At 46.4% G+C, this 17,889-nt stretch overlaps 1 protein-coding gene and 1 non-coding gene across 7 annotated transcripts in view; both read left to right on the plus strand.

Annotated features, from left to right (window-relative positions):
• ZNF341 (zinc finger protein 341) overlaps positions 1–17,889 on the plus strand; it is a 65,034-nt gene that overhangs the window by 18,623 nt on the left and 28,522 nt on the right. For 5 of the 6 annotated variants that reach the window (XM_053574617.1, XM_053574613.1, XM_053574618.1 and 2 more), the window contains 5 exons: positions 4,477–4,728; positions 7,928–8,126; positions 10,049–10,139; positions 12,311–12,504; positions 17,291–17,481. In XM_053574617.1, the coding sequence (XP_053430592.1) occupies positions 4,477–4,728; positions 7,928–8,126; positions 10,049–10,139; positions 12,311–12,504; positions 17,291–17,481 (927 nt within the window). The remainder of the gene's footprint in view (positions 1–4,476; positions 4,729–7,927; positions 8,127–10,048; positions 10,140–12,310; positions 12,505–17,290; positions 17,482–17,889) is intronic. The other variant, XM_053574614.1, reaches the window with a different exon arrangement.
• LOC128574291 (U6 spliceosomal RNA) lies at positions 1,347–1,453 on the plus strand. Its single transcript, XR_008376668.1, has one exon. It is a non-coding gene; the product is annotated as a U6 spliceosomal RNA (small nuclear RNA).

The raw sequence follows: 17,889 nt of genomic DNA on the forward strand, positions 1-17,889 counted from the left end.
TTTATTTATGTATTTATTTATTTGAGACAGAGTCTCACTCTGTAGCTCTAAGTAGAGTGCTATGTCATCATAGCTCACAGCAACCTCAAACTCGTGGGCTTAAGCAATCCTTTGGCCTCAGCCTCCCTGAGTAGCTGGGACTATAGGTACCTGCCACAACACCCAGCTAGTTTTTCTATTTTTAAATTTTTATTTATTTATTTTTATTGTTGGGGATTCATTGAGGGTACAATAAACCAGATTACACTGATTGCATTTGTTAGGCAAAGTCCCTCTTGCAATCGTGTCTTGCCCCCCAAAGGTGTGGCATATACCAAGGCCCCACCTCCCTCCCCCATTCTAGTTTTTATTTTTTTTTTGAGACAGAGCCTCAAGCTGTCGCCCTGGGTAGAGTGCCGTGGCATTACAGCTCACAGCAGCCTCTAACTCCTGGGCTCAAGTGATTTTCCTGCCTCTGCCTCCCAAGTAGCTGGGACTACAGACACCTGCCACAATGCCCAGCTATTTTTCTGTTTGCGGCCATCATCGTTGTTTGGAGGGCCCGGGCTGGATTTGAACCCGCCAGCTCAGGTGTATGTGGCTGGCCCCTTAGCCACTTAACCCATAGGCGCCGAGCCTAGTTTTTCTATTTTTAATAGAGATGGGGGTCTCGCTGTTGCTCGGGCCAGCCTTGAACTCATGAACTCAAGCAATTCACCCACCTGAGTCTCCCAGAGTGCTAGGATTATAGGTGTGAGCTACTGTGCCCAGTCTTCTGTTTTTATTCTTAATGAAACTCCCACGTCCATTAGAAAAACATTAGAAAGTGTATGGTGTCTTCTTCCTTTGATGAGGGCTTTAAAAAAAGAAAGAAAATATACAGCGGCTTCTTGGGATTTTCAGGACGTGAGGGATCTGTGATCAGACCAGCAGAGGGTGCAGGTATTCTACTTCTCTCTCTGTCCCTGGGTTTTTCCTTCAGGAAAGAAATACTTTTGATTATGTCAACCTAGATTTTTTCCCCAAACATATTTGCCTGTGGAATCCAAGGAACACCAGGAGAAGGAGCACCCGTGATGAAATGCTGGTCAATGTCATCATTTTAACAGTCGCAAAGGATCCTATCATAAGGATCGACCATGCTCTGCCTACCCAGGTTTCTAAGTATGAGCATGTAGGTCATTGCCATTTTTTGCTATTATGAAAACCGCAGGCGTATCCATCCATGTACAGATATCTTTGCCTTACCTACTTGATTATTTCTGTATAATAAATTTATAGAAATCAGTCGTTCACTGTAGCTCACACCTGTAATCCTAAGACTTTGGGAAGCCAAGGTGGGAGAATCACTTAAGACCAGGAGTTTGGTGCTCACTTCGGCAGCACACATACTAAAATTGGTACGATACAGAGAAGAGTAGCATGGCCCCTGTGCAAGGATGACACGCAAATTCGTGAAGTGTTCCGTATTTTTATAAAAATACTAGAAGAGAGTGCAGGGAAAACCCTTGAAGAGATCGGTCTGGGCAAGTATTTTATGAGGAGGACCTCCCCAGGCAATTGAAGCAGCTTCAAAAATACGCTACTGGGACCTGATCAAACTAAAAAGCTTCTGCATAGCCAAGAACACAGTAAGTAAAGCAAGCAAACAGCCCTCAGAATGGGAGAAGGTATTTGCAGGTTATGTCTCCGACAAAGGTTTAATTACCAGAATCCACAGAGAACTCAAACATATAAGCAAGAAAAGAGCAAGTGATCCCATCTCAGGCTGGGCAAGGGACTTGAAGAGAAACTTCTCCGAAGAAGACAGGAGCATGGCCTACAAACATATGAAAAAATGCTCATCATCTTTAATCATCAGAGAAATGCAAATCAAAACTACTTTGAGATATCATCTAACTCCAATAAGATTAGCTCATATCACAAAATTCCAAGACCAGAGATGTTGGCGTGGATGTGGAGAAATGGGAACACTTCTACACTGCTGGTGGAAATGCAAATTAATACATTCCTTTTGGAAAGATGTTTGGAGAACACTTAGAGATCTAAAAATAGATCTGCCATTCAATCTTATAATTTCTCTACTAGGCATATACCCAGAAGACCAAAAATCACATCATAACAAAGATATTTGTACCAGAATGTTAATTGCTAAGTCATGGAAAAAGCCCAAGTGCCCATCGATCCATGAATGGATTAATAAATTGTGGTATATGTACACCATGGAATATTATGCAGCCTTAAAGAAAGATGGAGACTTTACCTCTTTCATGTTTACATGGATGGAGCTGGAACATATTCTTCTTAGTAAAGTATCTCAAGAATGGAAGAAAAAGTATCCAATGTACTCAGCCCTACTATGAAACTAATTTATAGCTTTCATATGAAAGCTATAACCCAGTTATAACCTAAGAATGGGGGAAAGGGAGGGGAGGGAGGGGAGAAGTGGGCGGAGGGAGGGTGATTGGTGGGATTACACCTGTGGTGCATCTTACAAGGGTACATGTGAAACTTAGTAAATGTAGAATGTAACTGTCTTACCACAATAACTAAGAAAATGTCAGGAAGGCTATGTTAACCAGTGTGATGAAAATATGTCAAACGGTCTATAAAACCAGTGTATGGTGCCCCATGATCGCATTAATGTAACAGCTATGATTTAATTAAAAAAAAAAAAAAAAAAGACCAGGAGTTTGATACCAGCCTGAGGATAAACTAGACCTTCTCTCCAAAAAAATATCATAAAAATTAGCTGGGCATGGTGATTCATGCCCATAGTGCCAGCTACTCTGGAGGCTGAGGCAAAAGAATGGCTTGAGCCCAGGAACTTGAGGTTGCAATGAGCTATGATGACACACTGCACTCTAGCCCAGGTGACAAGGCCAGATCTTATCTTTCTTTTCTCTCTCTCTCTTTTTTATTTTAATTAATTAATTTATTTTTTTGTAGAGACAGAGTCTCACTTTATGGCCCTTGGTAGAGTGCCATGGCCTCACACAGCTCACAGCAACCTCCAACTCCTGGGCTTAAGCGATTCTCTTGCCTCAGCCTCCCAAGTAGCTGGGACTACAGGTGCCCGCCACAACGCCCGGCTATTTTTTGTTTGCAGTTTGGCCGGGGCCGGGTTTGAACCCGTCACCCTCGGTATATGGGGCTGGCGCCTTACCGACTGAGCCACAGGCGCCGCCCCTCTCTCTGTCTCTTTTTTTTTAATTTTAGCATGAGCCCAAGTGGGCCCATGATGCTGAGAGTAGCAGCTAAGCAGAGAATCCAGACGTTGTCTTTAAAAAAAAGTAAAAATGTATAGAAGTTAGTGGCCGTGTTTCCGGGGCCCACAAGCACCCACACATTCAGTGATTCTCTAGAAGGGCTCTCAGGACTCAGAGGTGGTTGTACTCATGGCTGTGGTTTATTATAGCAAAGGGATGCATACCACTGATCTGTCAGGGGATTAGTTAAAAAGTACACACCAGATCTGCAAGGAAAAGAGACATGTCAGGTGGGATCTGGAGGAATGCAGCCACAGGTGTCCAATCTCTCTCTTTCAGGAAGAGGGAAGGACCTGTACACATATACTTCTTCCTCTAGCATGGAGTGCAGCAGTGTGTGTGCAGTGCTTCTTCCCAGGAAAACACACCCAAGACTCAAGGGCCAGGGATTTTAGTGCGGATTTGTCTCATAGACAGGTCACCATGATTCCACCAAAATTCCAGTCTGCCAGAAGGGAATAAGTCATTTACTATAAATCACGTTTTGTTTTACAAACAGGGTGAGGTGGTACAGTGTACCAGTGCCTTGTAGAGGCAAAAAGCCTATAAATAAAGAGAATATTCCATAATACCAGTAAAGAGCCAGTCTTGTAAACTCTTCTTTTTTTTTTTTAGAGACAGAGTCTCATTTTGTCGCCCTCAGTAGAGTGCTGTAGCATCATCGCTCACAGCAACCTCCAGCTCTTGGTCTTAGGCAATTCTCTTGCCTTAGCCTCCCAAGTACATTGGATCCAGTACATTGTATCCACTGTGCTGGGGATACCATGGGGTGCAAAACTAGACCCTATTGCTGTACAGTGCCTAGAGGCACCCGCCACAATGCCTGGCTATTTTTTTGTTGTAGTTTGGCCGGGGCCGGGTTTGAACCCTCTACCCTTGGTATATGAGGCCGGCGCCCTACTCACTGAGCCACAGGCACCACCAGCAAGCCCTTAAGATAGCAACATTTAGCCTGCTGTGCATGTATTAACTCTTTCTGACATAAAGTGGATCGTTTCTGCCTACTTTCATAGAGAAAAGGCACAGGAGCACCAAGGTGATGCCTACTCTTAAATCTCCCATGACTTTGTTTCTCTGTCTCCTCTCAGGCTTGTCCTGTGAGCTGCCCTGTGAGTGAGTAGCTGTTCTTTCCTCATGGCTGACTAAGGCAAATGTTCTTCCTTGCTGATGAATAAGATGGTTGGTATCAAGAGACTAAAATGCTTTAATTTTTCATTTCTGATTTCAGAGCAGCCTGAACATGCATTCTGTGCCCAGCTACCTCACCCAGCCTCCACCACCTCCTCCACCCCCTCCACCACTGCCCCCACCCCCACCCCCCCAACCCCCACCACCCCCACCCCAAAGCCTAGGCCCCCCTGGGCGTCCCAACCCTGGTGGAAATGGCGGGGTGGAGGTATACAGTGCCGCTGCGCCGCTGGCTGGGAGTGGAACAGTGGAGATCCAGGCGTTGGGGATGCAGCCCTACCCACCCTTGGAGGTGAGCAGAGGGGGTGAGGGGTGAGGCCGAGGGGGACATTGATAGTGGTCATCACAAACAGCCTGGACCTTTCCTGAGCACCAACTGTGTGCCAAGCACTGTGCTGGGGATACCATGGGGTACAAAACCAGACCCAGTTGCTGCCTTCGTGGAGTATACCACATCATGAGAGAGAAGCGCTTTAATCAAAGCCTCACCTGCAAATGAGAAGATGGGATGAAGTGGAGGTTATGGCAGAAATATAAGCTGCTCTTAGGTAATGCTCAGAATAGTCAGGGAACACCTGCCTTTGGTGAGAGGATTCTAAAAAATTATCTGCCTAAGTGTCTCTTACATTTTTTCATAAGCTAGCATCAACTAGCTATTGCTGAAAGAAATATCCATAAGAAGTGCTCCAGTGGCACAATTGGTTAGCGCACGTGGTACTGACAAAGAAATATCCATAAGATATAAATGACATATAGCAATAAATGTTTATTGTTCATGTGTTGACAGTGGTGGGCTAGATAGCTCTGCTGATCTTGGCTAGGCTTACCAGGCGTCTGGAGGTTGGCTGGCTGTTAGCTGCTCTAGAATGGCCTGGGCTGGGACATGTGGGATGATTTAATTCTGCTCTGTATAATTCTGGTCCTCCAGCAGGTTTCATGACCACAATGGAGATGAAAAATGGAAGCAGAAATGCCCAAGTCCTCTTGAGGTTTAACCTTGTAAGTGACACAGTGTCACTTCTATTGGCCAAGGCAGGTCACAAGGCTAATTAGATTTTAGGGACTACAGAAATAGATGCTACCTCTTAATGGGAAGAGCTATAAATTTACCCTGCAAGTCATGGATACAGGAAGTGTTGAAGGATTGGGACCATTATATAATCCATGTGCTATACTGATTCCCTGCTGACAAGCTCTGAGCTACAGGGTACTCTCAAATGCTGAGTTCATAGAACCATCCCAGACACTGGAGGTAGAGGGTGTGGTTATGACAGAAATAGTCTGCCTGCACTTGAAGTCACACTAACCCAGATTTCCCTAGAGTCCCGCCACACAGACATCCATCCATGTCAGGTAGTGTCTGACACACGGCATGTGATGTTATGAGAGCCTTCAAGGGGATTTGCAGGGAGAATAGAGCAGGCTTCCCTAGGGAATCTATTGAATTTGCTGACATGACTCTGGTGGCTTTGCAGACAGAGGAAACCAGCACAGGGAAACTACTGCTATTTATTTTCGTAAATAAAGGTGCTCTTCGAGGGCCCAGCCTGAATCTTACTCAACTTTGCATCCCGAGCACCTCGCAGAATACCTGGCCTGTTGTACACCTAGTATCCACTTAAATAGGGCCCCCACCCCCGACCTCAGTTTCTTCTTCTCCCAAATGGGAACTCTCCTTGGAGAGCTGTTGAACATAATGACAGCCTAACCCAGTGGCAGTCATGTAATTACTCAGTGATGCCTGGAATGATAAGAGAATTTATTCATGTGACAAATATTTATTAAGTGCCATAGTGGCTAAAGTTTAGCAGGAAAATAGAAACCATGCGAGGTTATTTCTGGCATTGGACTTTGATATAGGAAGTTAAGTGCTTGTAAAGCTGATAGAAGGGCTGGAGGAACAAAAGTCAGAGTTTGTGGGTTTCAAGTTCAGTGTCGTGGCTTAGCCTGCAGAGCCAGGGCACTGCCACTGCATCCAGAGTTGAGGGACCTGTAGGATTCTATTGCCAATGTCCTAGCTGCCTTGCAGTTCTCAGGGCAGTGATGAGGAGGGGAATGTAGAGTTCAGCCAGCCACTCCAAAGCTTATCACTGCAGATACCGTGTCTATGTTCCACCACAGCTGCTGGGGGAGAATGCTGGTTTCTAATTCACTTCTGCCTTCTATTTTTTTAGAGACAGAGTCTCACTTTGTTGCACTCAGTAGAGTGCCATGGTGTCACAGCTTATAGCAACCTCCAGCTCTTGGGCTGGAGGTGATTCTCTTGCTTCAGCTTCCTGAGTAGCTGGGACTACAAGTGCCCACCACAATGCCTGGCTATTTTTTGTTCCAGTTTGGCCTGGACTGGGTTCAAACCTGCCACCCTTGGTATGTGGGGCCAGCATCCTACTCACTGAGCCACAGGCACCGCCCCCACTTCTGCCTTCTAAATTCCATGCAAAAGCTTCTCAGGCACAGGACCTAATCTGTGTTGGCAAGGGAATATCGCTCTAAGCTTCCTGCCCTTGCATTTCAGGGGTGAGCATGGTAGGGTTTGGGAATGGTGCCAAGAAACAATAGACAAGATCTGGCAGAAGTACCTACTGATCCATGTTAGATGCTCACTGCATGCTTCAATGAATTCATTCATTTAGCCAATATCTATTGTGCGCCCTCTCCATGCCAGGCATTGTACAAGGCCTTGATAATAGTGTAGAGTGAGCAAAAGCAGACAAGAAGCCCTCCCCTGGGGAACTAGGTAGATGATAGACAAGATAAATAAGTAAAATATGTAATTTTAGATAAGTCTGAGGAGAAAAATAAAGCAAGAAAACGATAGGAAGTGAAATTTTGGATAGGACACCCTGGGAAGACCAATGAATGATGAATAAAGTTTTTACAATGCCCCAGTGTCATGATGTAAGCTCAGTGTTAACTAAATTTGAATGGCTCAGAATTCATTTGGTAATTTCTTGTGGATTCCACGTCAGTTCTTAGTCAAGAGAAGCCTGCTACTGTGACATTTTGTTATATCAGTAGACTAGCCGGTGAGGGCACAGTCCTTCTGGATTCTTGGTTCTCTTGTGCTAGAAAACTACTGCTGCTACTAACAATGCCAGTAATAATAGCTGATGTTTACTGAGTGTTTACCATATGCCAGCCAGTGTTCTGAGTCTTTTTACATATTACCTCATTTAATTCTCACAACCCTATGAAAGAAGTGTTATGATTCATCCCATTTTACAGATGTGGATACTGAGGCAGAGAAATTAAAAGATATCCAAGGTCACTCAGTTAGCAAGTGGTAGAGTCAAGATTTGAACCCAGGCAGCCTGGCTCCTAGCTGTTCTGACCTGCTGGCTTCATGAAGTCCTGAGGGGTCACCAGGTAAAGGGATTGGTGATGTAGGCGGGGAGAGGCTGAGGTTTGACAGAGGCAAATGAGTGCCCCTGGCTGGGCAGTTTTTCCCCTCCCTTCACCAGGATCTCTCCCTGACCATGCTGTCCTTCTAGGTGCCAAACCAGTGTGTGGAGGCTCCAGTGTACCCGACACCCCCGGTATACAGCCCCGGCAAACAGGGATTCAAACCAAGAGGACCAAACCCCAGTGCCCCCATGACCAGCGCCACCGGGGGCACAGTGGCCACCTTTGACTCTGTTTCACCAACGCTGAAGACCCGACGGGCTAAAGGTGCCAGGGGACTCCCGGAAGGTGGGCCCCCAGCCTGCCCTGGGCATCTTACCTCAGCATTGGCTAATCCACAGGCTGCTTGGTGCTGGTCTTGCCTTTTATGATGGTTGGGATGAAGTTTGATTGATGTAATGAAAAATCCAAAATAACAGTCACTTTAAAATGATAGAATTTTGTTTCTCTCCTGTGTAAATCAAGGCCAGAAGGAGACAATGTGGGGATTGTGTGACTGCATTGTCACTAGGCACGTGTGTTTCTTCTTTCTGTTCTGCCATCCCCAGAACATGGCATCAGTTAGCAGAGTGCCTCATCATCTGTGGTGGCTGCTGGAGTTCTAGTCATCAATTTTATATTCCAGGTAGTCAGAAGAAAGAAGAAAAGGATAAAAGGGGGCATCTCCCAGCTTCCAGAAGTTCTGTATGATATATATATATATATATATATATATTATTATTATTGTTTTTTTTTTTTGAGACAGAGTCTCACTTTGTCACCCTTGGTAGAGTGCCATGGCATCACGGCTCACAGCAACCTCAAATTTTGGGGGCACTAGTGATTCTCTTCCCTCAGCCTGCCAAGCCTGCCACCATAATACCTGGCTATTTTTAGGAGACAAGGTCTCGCTCTGGCTCAGGCTGGTCTTGAATCTAAGCTCAGGCAATCCCCTTCCTTGGCCTCCCAGAAGGCTAGTATTATAGGCGTGAGCCACTGCGCCCAGCCTTGTATGATATTTTTGCTTACATCTCCCTGGTGAAAACTTAGTCACGTGGCCATACCTGCACATCGCTGCAAAAGAAGCTGGGAAGTATGTCTTTTGGCCAGGAACATTGATGTTCCCATTATGAGGTTTATGAGGAGGGAAGAAGGGGAGAGTGGATTTTTTTTTTTTTTGAGACAGAGTCTCACTATGTTCCTGTCGGTAGAGTGCTGTGGCATCACAGCTTACGGCAACCTCAAACTCTTGCGCTTAAGCAATTCTTTTGCCTCAGCCTCCCAAGTAGCTGGGGCCACAGACGCCTGCCTCAACACCCGGCTATTTTTTTGTTGCAGTTGTCATTGTTGTTTAACTGAGCCGGGTTCGAACCTGCCACCCTCGGTGCATGTGGCCGGCGCCATAACCACTGTGCTACAGGCGCCAAGCTGGGAGAGTGGATATTAAGCAAGTAGCAGTGTCTGTCACCCCTTAGGAAATGCTAAGCATGGGGTAGGAGGTGGTGTTGGAAGCGGCAGGCAGATAGAGAAGAGAAATAGAGAATTTTTCAGTGGGTTTCTAGTCGTTTACTTCCTCCCTTCCTTCTAAAAATTGTTGAGCTAGGCTCTGTGTCAGGTGCTGGGGATCTAGTATTTTGGTCTATGATTTCTTCTGCCCTCAGTTATACATAATTCAATGGGGACAACAGTCTGAGAATAAGTTAATATTTATGGTTTGCTCTAGGAAGGAGGTTAGGGTCTCGTTACTGAGAATAACTCTGGAGAGGCTAGAGAATTATACAATCTATCAATGTGTAGAAGAGAAGCCTTGTGGGTATCTGCCAGACAAGACGAGCATTTCAGTCAGGTAAGAATAGCAAGTGCAAAGGCCCCAAGGTCGGACTGTGCTTGAGGTCTTTTAAGGTCAGGAAGGAGTCCACTGCTGCTAGATGGAGAGAATGATGTGGTTGTCAGGAGTTAGAGGATGCAGAGTGCTGTAGGCCAGAGCAGAGAGGTTGGATTTTATCGTAGGGCAAAGGGGAGCCTTTGAGGTATGTGCCTTGCTTTTCCAGCCAGAGCATGTCCTGGGGTCCCTTCCACGGGCACTGAAAAGCCCTGTGCCTCTTCCCCTGCCTGTGCATGGGGGTAGACTTCCCAGGCTGTTTACCATCTGGTTGGCTGGAGGCTGCCTGCCCTTGGTACCCCTGGCTGTGCCCCTGGCCTCACTGTCCCTCCTCCCACTTGTCTTTCAGCTGCTGGGAAGCCAAAGGCTCAGAAACTCAAGTGCTCATACTGTGACAAATCATTCACCAAAAACTTTGACCTGCAGCAGCACATCCGAAGGTATTCAGGCCTGGGGCAGGGGAACAGGTAGCTCCTGGGCAGGTCTGGCTAGAGGAACATCTGCGTAGAAGCGAGACTCCCTCCTCAGTTCCTTAGTCCCGGTGGTGATCCAGGCCTCATCCGTCCTATCATAGTGTTCATGCTGTAGTCCAGGTCAGGGTGATTTTCCCTCTTCTCTCCCAGGAGCAGGGCAAGGAACCTGTGAAAGCTGTGGGCGCTGCCCACTGGGACTGGGAAGGTCAGGGAGAGACGGGGTAAGGGAGGACATGTACTGAACTGAGAGGGACTTTGCAGATGTGTGAGGGGTGCCTTGGGCCTCTCTTCTGCAGAAGGGGCTGATCTGCCAGGGCTGCCTGCTCTGCAAACGTAACTGAGCTTTCTGCTCACTCAGTAGTAACCAGGACGTCTCTTATCCCAAGAACATGTAAGGAGCCCCTCTGGGCCTCAGTTTTTCTATCTGTGAAATGGAGGGGTGGGCTTGTTCAGGGTTTCTCACAGAGTGGGATACGTTGGTACATGAGATGATTTTAGGTGGTTCGTGGATACGGTATTGAAAAGTTCTAAAAGATGTAGTGAGAAAATGATTCCCTTTGCCATTTTAGTACTTAGAGAATCAATAGAGAAAGCTCAATTTGGTGCTAGTCTGTTTTTAACACCTTTTATATACTTGCTCATCTCTTAGAGAGAGAGGAAGCATGTGTGTGGATGCAAGCCTTAGATTCCTTATTTTTTTTTTTTGAGACAGAGTCTCATTATGTTGTCCTCAGTAGAGTGCTATGGTGTCACAGCTCACAGCAATCTCAAACTCTTGGGCTTAAACAATTCTTTTGCCTCAGCCTCCCAAGGAGCTAGGACTATAGGCACCCGCCACAATGCCCGGCTATTTTTAGAGACGCAGTCTTGCTCTGGCTCAGGCTGGTCTCCAACCTGTGAGCTCAGGCAATCCACCCGCTTCGGCCTCCCAGAGTGCTAGGATTACAGGCCTGAGGCACAGCACCTGGCAAGAAATTGAATTTTTTATTTCATTTTATTTTCGTAAATTTAAATTGAACTAGTCCCATGTGGCGTGCCTATCTTATTGGACGGTGCAGCTATAGGTCTTCCATTTTTTGTTACTTTATGGCAAGTGGTTTTTCATATACAATAACAAAAGGAAGGTATATTTTAAAATTATTTTCAGTTTTTAAAAAGTGAATTGAAAGGTTGGTCGTGGTGGCTCACACCTGTAATCCTAGCACTCTGGGAGGCCAAGGCGGGTGGATTGCCTGAGCTCAAAGGTTACAGACCAGCCTAAGTAAGAGTGAGAACCCATCTCTAAAAATAGCTGGGTGTTGTGGCAAGCACCTGTAGTCCCTGGTGAGGCTGGGGAGGCTGAGTCAAGAGAATCACTTGAGTTCAAGAATTTGAGGTTGCTAGGCTTGGCACCCGTAGCATAGTGGTTATGGTGCCAGCCACATGCACCAAGGCCTGGTGGGTTTGAACCCAGCCTGGGCCAGCTAAACGACAATGACAACTGCAACAAAAAAATAGCCAGGCAAAAAAAAAAAAAAAAAAAAATAGCCAGGCATTGTGGCAGGTTCCTATAGTCCCAACTACTTGGAAGGCTGAGGAAAGACAATCGCTTAAGCCCAAGGGTTTGAGGTTGTTGTGGGCTGTGATGCCACGGCAGTCTACCCAGGGCGACAAGAGTGTGAGGTTGCTGTGAGCTATAATGCCATGGCACTCTTCTCAGGGTGACAAAGTGAGACTCTGTCTCAAAAAAAGAAAAATAAAAAAAATAGAAAAGTGAGTTGATTTGAAAAAAATGTTAAATTGTGGTATAAGTGCTGTGCTGGGATAGCTAGGATATTTTCTCCTTCAGATAACAGAGTATCATTAAAATGGGCTTAAACAATTAGGAAATGTTTTCTTTCACAATATGAGGTGGTCAGAGAAAAGGTTCGCTTCAGGATTGGTTGATTCAGCACCTCTCTAGTGTGATCAAAAGCCCAGGGTTTTCCCATCTCTGGTCTGCCTGCCTAGCGAGAGGGCTTGTCCCTGCGGTGTCAGAATGGTGGCCAGCAGCATCTAGATGATGTTCTTTCTGGGTCTTGCTGGCAGCTGTGAGCACCTGGGCTGCGTCTATGTCCCTGTTCTCACAGGAGGATGCTGACAAGCCTTGTTTCCCACAGCCACACTGGTGAGAAGCCCTTTCAGTGCATTGCATGTGGTCGTGCCTTTGCCCAGAAATCTAATGTCAAGAAACACATGCAGACCCACAAGGTGTGGCCTCCAGGGCGCAGTGGTTGCACCGTTTCTCGTAACTCTGTGACTGTACAGGTCATGGCCCTGAACCCCAGCAGGCAAGAAGACGAGGAAAACACAGGTGGGTAAAAATGAGAAATGCTACTCTTCCCACCCCTCTGCTACTCCTCTGCTGCTTTGCAGCTTAATGTTGCTAGCTGTGTGACCTCTGGCAACCTCCCTGACAACTCTGGGCTTCAGTCTATTTTATCTATAAAATAGAAGACAGGATGAAAGGAAGGATGACTGATACACAATACAGTACATCATTAATACTGTACCCATGGGAGACATCACTAATCAATCACCTATCTTTTTTCTTTTCTTTTTCTTTCTTTCTTGTTTTTTTTTTTCTGGTCCTGGATTTCATCTCAGAATTTATTTTCAATATATTGCTCCAGGCAGTCACTGTAGTTGATCAAGAGGTGAAACTTATTTGACCTCCATGGGCTGTTGGTCTCTAGAGCCCCTTCTGCATTGTGGTATTCTCACCTAAGCCATCTTTTGGCCCTGAGCTAATGATCCTGTTGCTAATATAGTTTAGTTTCTCTCTTGTGTGGGGGTTGAGGACTTATTAGGTTTAGAGCAGTGCTGGTCAATAAAAACATAGTATGAGCAATATATACAATTTAAAATTTTCTTTTCTTTTCTTTTTTTTTTTGAGACAGAGCCTCAAGCTTTCGCCCTGGGTAGAGTGCCGTAGCATCACAGCTCACCGCAACTTCCAACTCCTGGGCTCAAGCGATCCTCTTGTCTCTGCCTCCCAAGTAGCTGGGAGTACAGGCGCCTGCCACAACGCCTGGCTATTTTTTGGTTGCAGCCGTTGTTGTTTGGCGGGCCCAGGCTGGATTCAAACCCGCCAGCTCAGGTGTATGTAGCTGGCGCCTTAGCCGCTTGAGCCATAGGCGCTGAGCCAATTTAAAATTTTCAATTTTTATGGCCAGGTGCAGTGGCTCATCCCTGTGATCCTCATAGTCTGGGATGCCAAGGTGGGAGGACTGCTTGAGCTCAGGAGTTTGGCACCCAGCCTGAGTGTCTCTTCTAAAAATAGAAAAATCAGTCAAGCACCATGGCAAGCACCTACAGTCTCAGCTTCTTGGGAGGCTGAGGCAGGAGGATCACTTGAGCACAGCAGGTTGAGGTTGCTGTGAACTGGGCTGAGGCCATGGCACTTTAGCCTGGGTGACAGAATGAAACTCTGTCTCAAAAAAAAAAAAAAACCCCACAGTTTTTCTTTTCTTTTTTTTTATAAACTCAAGGTTTTATTTTGGAGGCTTTTTTTAATGTTTGAGATAGAGTCTCATCTATGTCACCCTCGGTAGAGTGCTGTGGCATCACAGCTCACAGCAACCTCCAACTCTTGGGCTTAAGTAGTTCTCTTGCCTCAGCTTCCCAAGTATCTGGGACTACAGGTGCCCGCCATAACGCCCGGCTATTTTTTTTTTCTTTCTTTATTTTTTTTTATTGTTGGGGATTCATTGAGGGTACAATAAGCCAGGTTACACTGATTGCAATTGTTAGGTAAAGTCCCTCTTGCAATCATGTCTTGCCTCCAGAAAGTGTGATACACACCAAGGAAAACCCACAGTTTTTCAAATAAAAAGATGAAATTAGGGCGGCGCCTGTGGCTCAAGGAGTAGGGCGCTGGTCCCATATGTAGGAGGTGGTAGGTTCAAACCTAGCCCCGGCCAAAAACCACAAAAAAAAAAAAAAAAAGGATGAAATTAATTTTAATCATGTATCTCTGCAGTCCCCAACCGCTAGGGGTTAAACTGCTACCCATCCATGGCCTATTAGGAACTGGGCCACACAGCAGGAGGTAAGGTAAGCTTCATCTGTATTTATAGCCACTCCCATCACTCACATCATTGCCTGGGCTCTGCCTCCTGTCGGATCAGCAGCAGCATTAAATTGCTTTTTTGAGACAGAGTCTCACTGTGTTGCCCTCAGTAGATTGCCGTGGCTCACAACTCACAGCAACCTCAAATTCTTGGGCTGAAGCGATTCTCTTGCCTCAGCCTCTGAAGTAGCTGGGGCTACAGGTGCCTGCCACAATGCCCAGCTATTTTTTTGTTGCAGTTGTCGTGGTTGATTTTAGCTGGCCCTGGCTGGGTTCAAGCCCACCAGCCTCGGTGTATGTGGCTGATGCCCTACCCACTGAGCTACGGGTGATGCCAGCATTAAATTTTTATAGGAACTCAAACCCTGCTGTAAACTGCATGTGCAAGGGATCTAGGTTGTGCGCTCCTTATGAGAATTTAATGCCTCATGATCTGAGGTGAAACTGAGGCAGTGATGCTAGCACTAGAGAGCAGCTTCAAATACAGTGTGGGACCATCTAGTTGCAGGAAAACAAGCTCAGGGCTCCCACTGATTCTGCATTATACTGAGTTGTATAATTATTTCGTTCTATGTTATAATGTAGTAATAAGAGAAATAAAGTACACAATAAATGTAATGTGCTTGAATCGTACTAAAACCATCTTCCACCCCTACCCCAGTCCGTGAGAAAATTGTCTTTCATGAAACTGGTCCCTGGTGCCAAAAGGGTTGGAGACTGTTGATATATCTTATTTAACCCAGTATATTATCATTTTAATATATAATATAAATAAATTGTTAGATAGTTTTATGTTTGTTTTTTTTTTAGAGACAGAGTCTCACTTTGTTGTCCTTGGTAGAGTACCGTGGCATCACAGCTCATAGCAACCTCCAACTCCTGGGCTTAGTGATACTCTTGCCTCAGCCTCCCGAGTAGCTAGGACCACAGGCGCCCACCACAACGCCCGGCTATTTTTTGTTGTAGTTTGGCCAGGGCTGGGTTTGAACCCATTACCATTAGTATTTGGGGCAGTGTCCTACTCACTGAGCCACAGGCACCGCCCTTTATGTTCTTTTTAATACTAAATATTTGAAATCCATGTGTATATACATTTATAGTACATCTGGATTTAGATTGTCCATGTGTCTTTTTTTCTTTCTTTTTTTTTTTTTTTTTGAGACAGAGTCTCACTGTGTTACCCTGGGTAGCCATGGCATTATAGCTCACAGCAACCTCAAATTCCTGGGCTCAAGCTATCCTCTTGCCTTAGCTTCCTGAGGAGCTGGGACTACAGGTATCCACCATGATGCCTGGCTATTTTTAAAGGTGGGATCTCACTGTTGATCAGGCTGACCTCAAACTCCTGACCTCAGGTAATCCACCCATCTCAGCCTCCCAGAGTGCTACGATTGCAGATGTGAACCACCTTGTCCAGCCTGGACTGTCCACATTTCAAATTCTTGGTAGCCACATGTGTGTCATGACCACTGTATTACTGCACAGTGCAGTGCAGAGCCTAACTCCTTCCCATGCAGCCTCAAAGGTGAGCTGCCGGCCACGTGCCAGCTAACAAAGGGAGTGATTTGCGAGCAACATGTGGCCATTTTTATCTGATTGTCTCATTAGCACTTCCTGCTGGAACTAGCCCTACTATATGCCCTCTGTGTTCTTGTGAGCTCCTTAAGAAACCATTTCTTGCATTTTTTTCAAAACTCTTATAGTATCTAGTACCAAGTTTCAACCATTTAGCAGATATTTATGGAGAGCTACTATGCGCCAGGTCACTGGCCCTAACAGAGATGAGGTCAGAGGTCCCTGATGTCAGGAAAGGAGGGAACAGGTGTAGTGAGGGAAGGAGAAGGATACAGATGCTTATAATTGGAACAAGAGGCTGGAGGCATCATGAGTACAGCTAAGTGTGCTGTGCACAATTTTTAACAACCATGGAAAGGTCTGCGCAGTGTCCAAGAGGAAGGCTAGAGAGGGAAGGCTGAAGGTAATAGCTGCTTCTTAGGGTCAGGCGCTATGGCTTACGCCTGTAATCCTAGCACTCTGGGAAGCAGAGATAGGTGGATTGCTTGAGCTCACGAGTTTGAGACCAGCCCAAGCAAGAGCAAGACCCCATTTCAATTTTTTGAGACAGAGTCTTACTCTATCACCCTGATAGAGTCGTAGCTCACAGCAACCTCAAATTCATGGGCTCAAGTGGTCCTCTTGCCTCAGCCTCCCTAGTAGCTGGGACTGCAGGCACCTACCACAATGCCAGGCTAGTTTTAGAAATGGAGTCTCACTCCTGCTCAGGCTGGTCTCAAACTCCTGACCTCAGACAATCTGCCTGCCTCAGCATCAGTAAGAATCCATCTCTAAAAATAGCTGGACAGTGTGGTGGGTGCCTGTAGTCCCAGCTACTCAGGAGGCTGAGGCAAGAGAATCTCTCTCTCTCTCTCTTTTTTTTTTTGTAGAGACAGAGTTTCACTTTATCACCCTTGGTAGTGTGCCATGGCATCACACAGCTCACAGCAACCTCCAACTCCTGGGCTTAGGCAATTCTCTTGCCTCAGCCTCCCAAGTAGCTGGGACTACAGGCGCCCACCACAATGCCCAGCTATTTTTTTGTTGCAATTTGGCCGGGGCTGGGTTTGAACCCGCCACCCTTGGTATATGGGGCTGGTGCCCTACTCACTGAGCCACAGGCACCACCCATGTCTCTTGAGCCCAAGAGTTTGAGGTTGCTGTGAGCTATGACATGACAGTACTCTACTGAGGATGACAAAGTGAGACTCTCTCAAAAAAATTAAAAAATAGCTGCTTCTTAACTGGGAAGTATTTCAGTACCTTAACATCAGGAATGGCTGTATCAGTGCACACCAGCCCAAGGTGAGCACAGCACTTCGAGCATGGAGTCCAACACCAAGCACGTAGTAAATGACAGGTGAACACAGAAGGGGATGCAGTGGGTGTTCTGTGAGTCCTGAATGGTGTGTCTCCTTGTCCCAGCCCTTCCTCAGCCCTTCCCAATGGCTTCCTTGTCTGGCTTTCTCCATAGGGTTAGGCCAGCCCCTGCCAAGTGCGCCACAGCCCCAGGCCTTGCCCACGGCAGGTGAGGATGAGGGAGACAAGCTGGAGCCCAAGCAGGTGGTCCTCATTGACAGCTCCTACCTGTGCCAGTTCTGCCCCAGCAAGTTCAGCACCTACTTTCAACTCAAGTCCCATATGACCCAGCATAAGAATGAGCAGGTAGGTGGGCGGTGTACAGATGGCAAGGGGCCATACCTCCCCAGGGTAACTGCTGCCTGTGCTGGGGTCTTGAATGTTGCCTGGAAAGGGGCGAGAGTCAATTGAATCTTCTTCCACAGCTCTTTTTCCTCAGGATAGATTCCTAGCAGAGGGGTGATGGAGTTAAGAGAGGTTACCCTTGGGACAAATCACAGAAAACTTAGATTCAAACTGGCTTAAATAATTAGGAAGTTTATCATCTCACCTAACAAGAGACCCAAGATAGGGAACCCCCAAGCCTGAGACAGCTGACTCAACCCAGCATCCGGTACCCTGTGTCTTTCTAGCTCTGGTCTCTGCTGTCTCAGGTCTGCCTTGTCCTTTACTGATGGTTCACCCTGTGGTCCTGGGATGGTGGTCACTCTTTCC

This window comes from Nycticebus coucang, chromosome 21, assembly GCF_027406575.1.
Source record: "Nycticebus coucang isolate mNycCou1 chromosome 21, mNycCou1.pri, whole genome shotgun sequence".
NCBI classification, from domain to species: domain Eukaryota; kingdom Metazoa; phylum Chordata; class Mammalia; order Primates; family Lorisidae; genus Nycticebus; species Nycticebus coucang.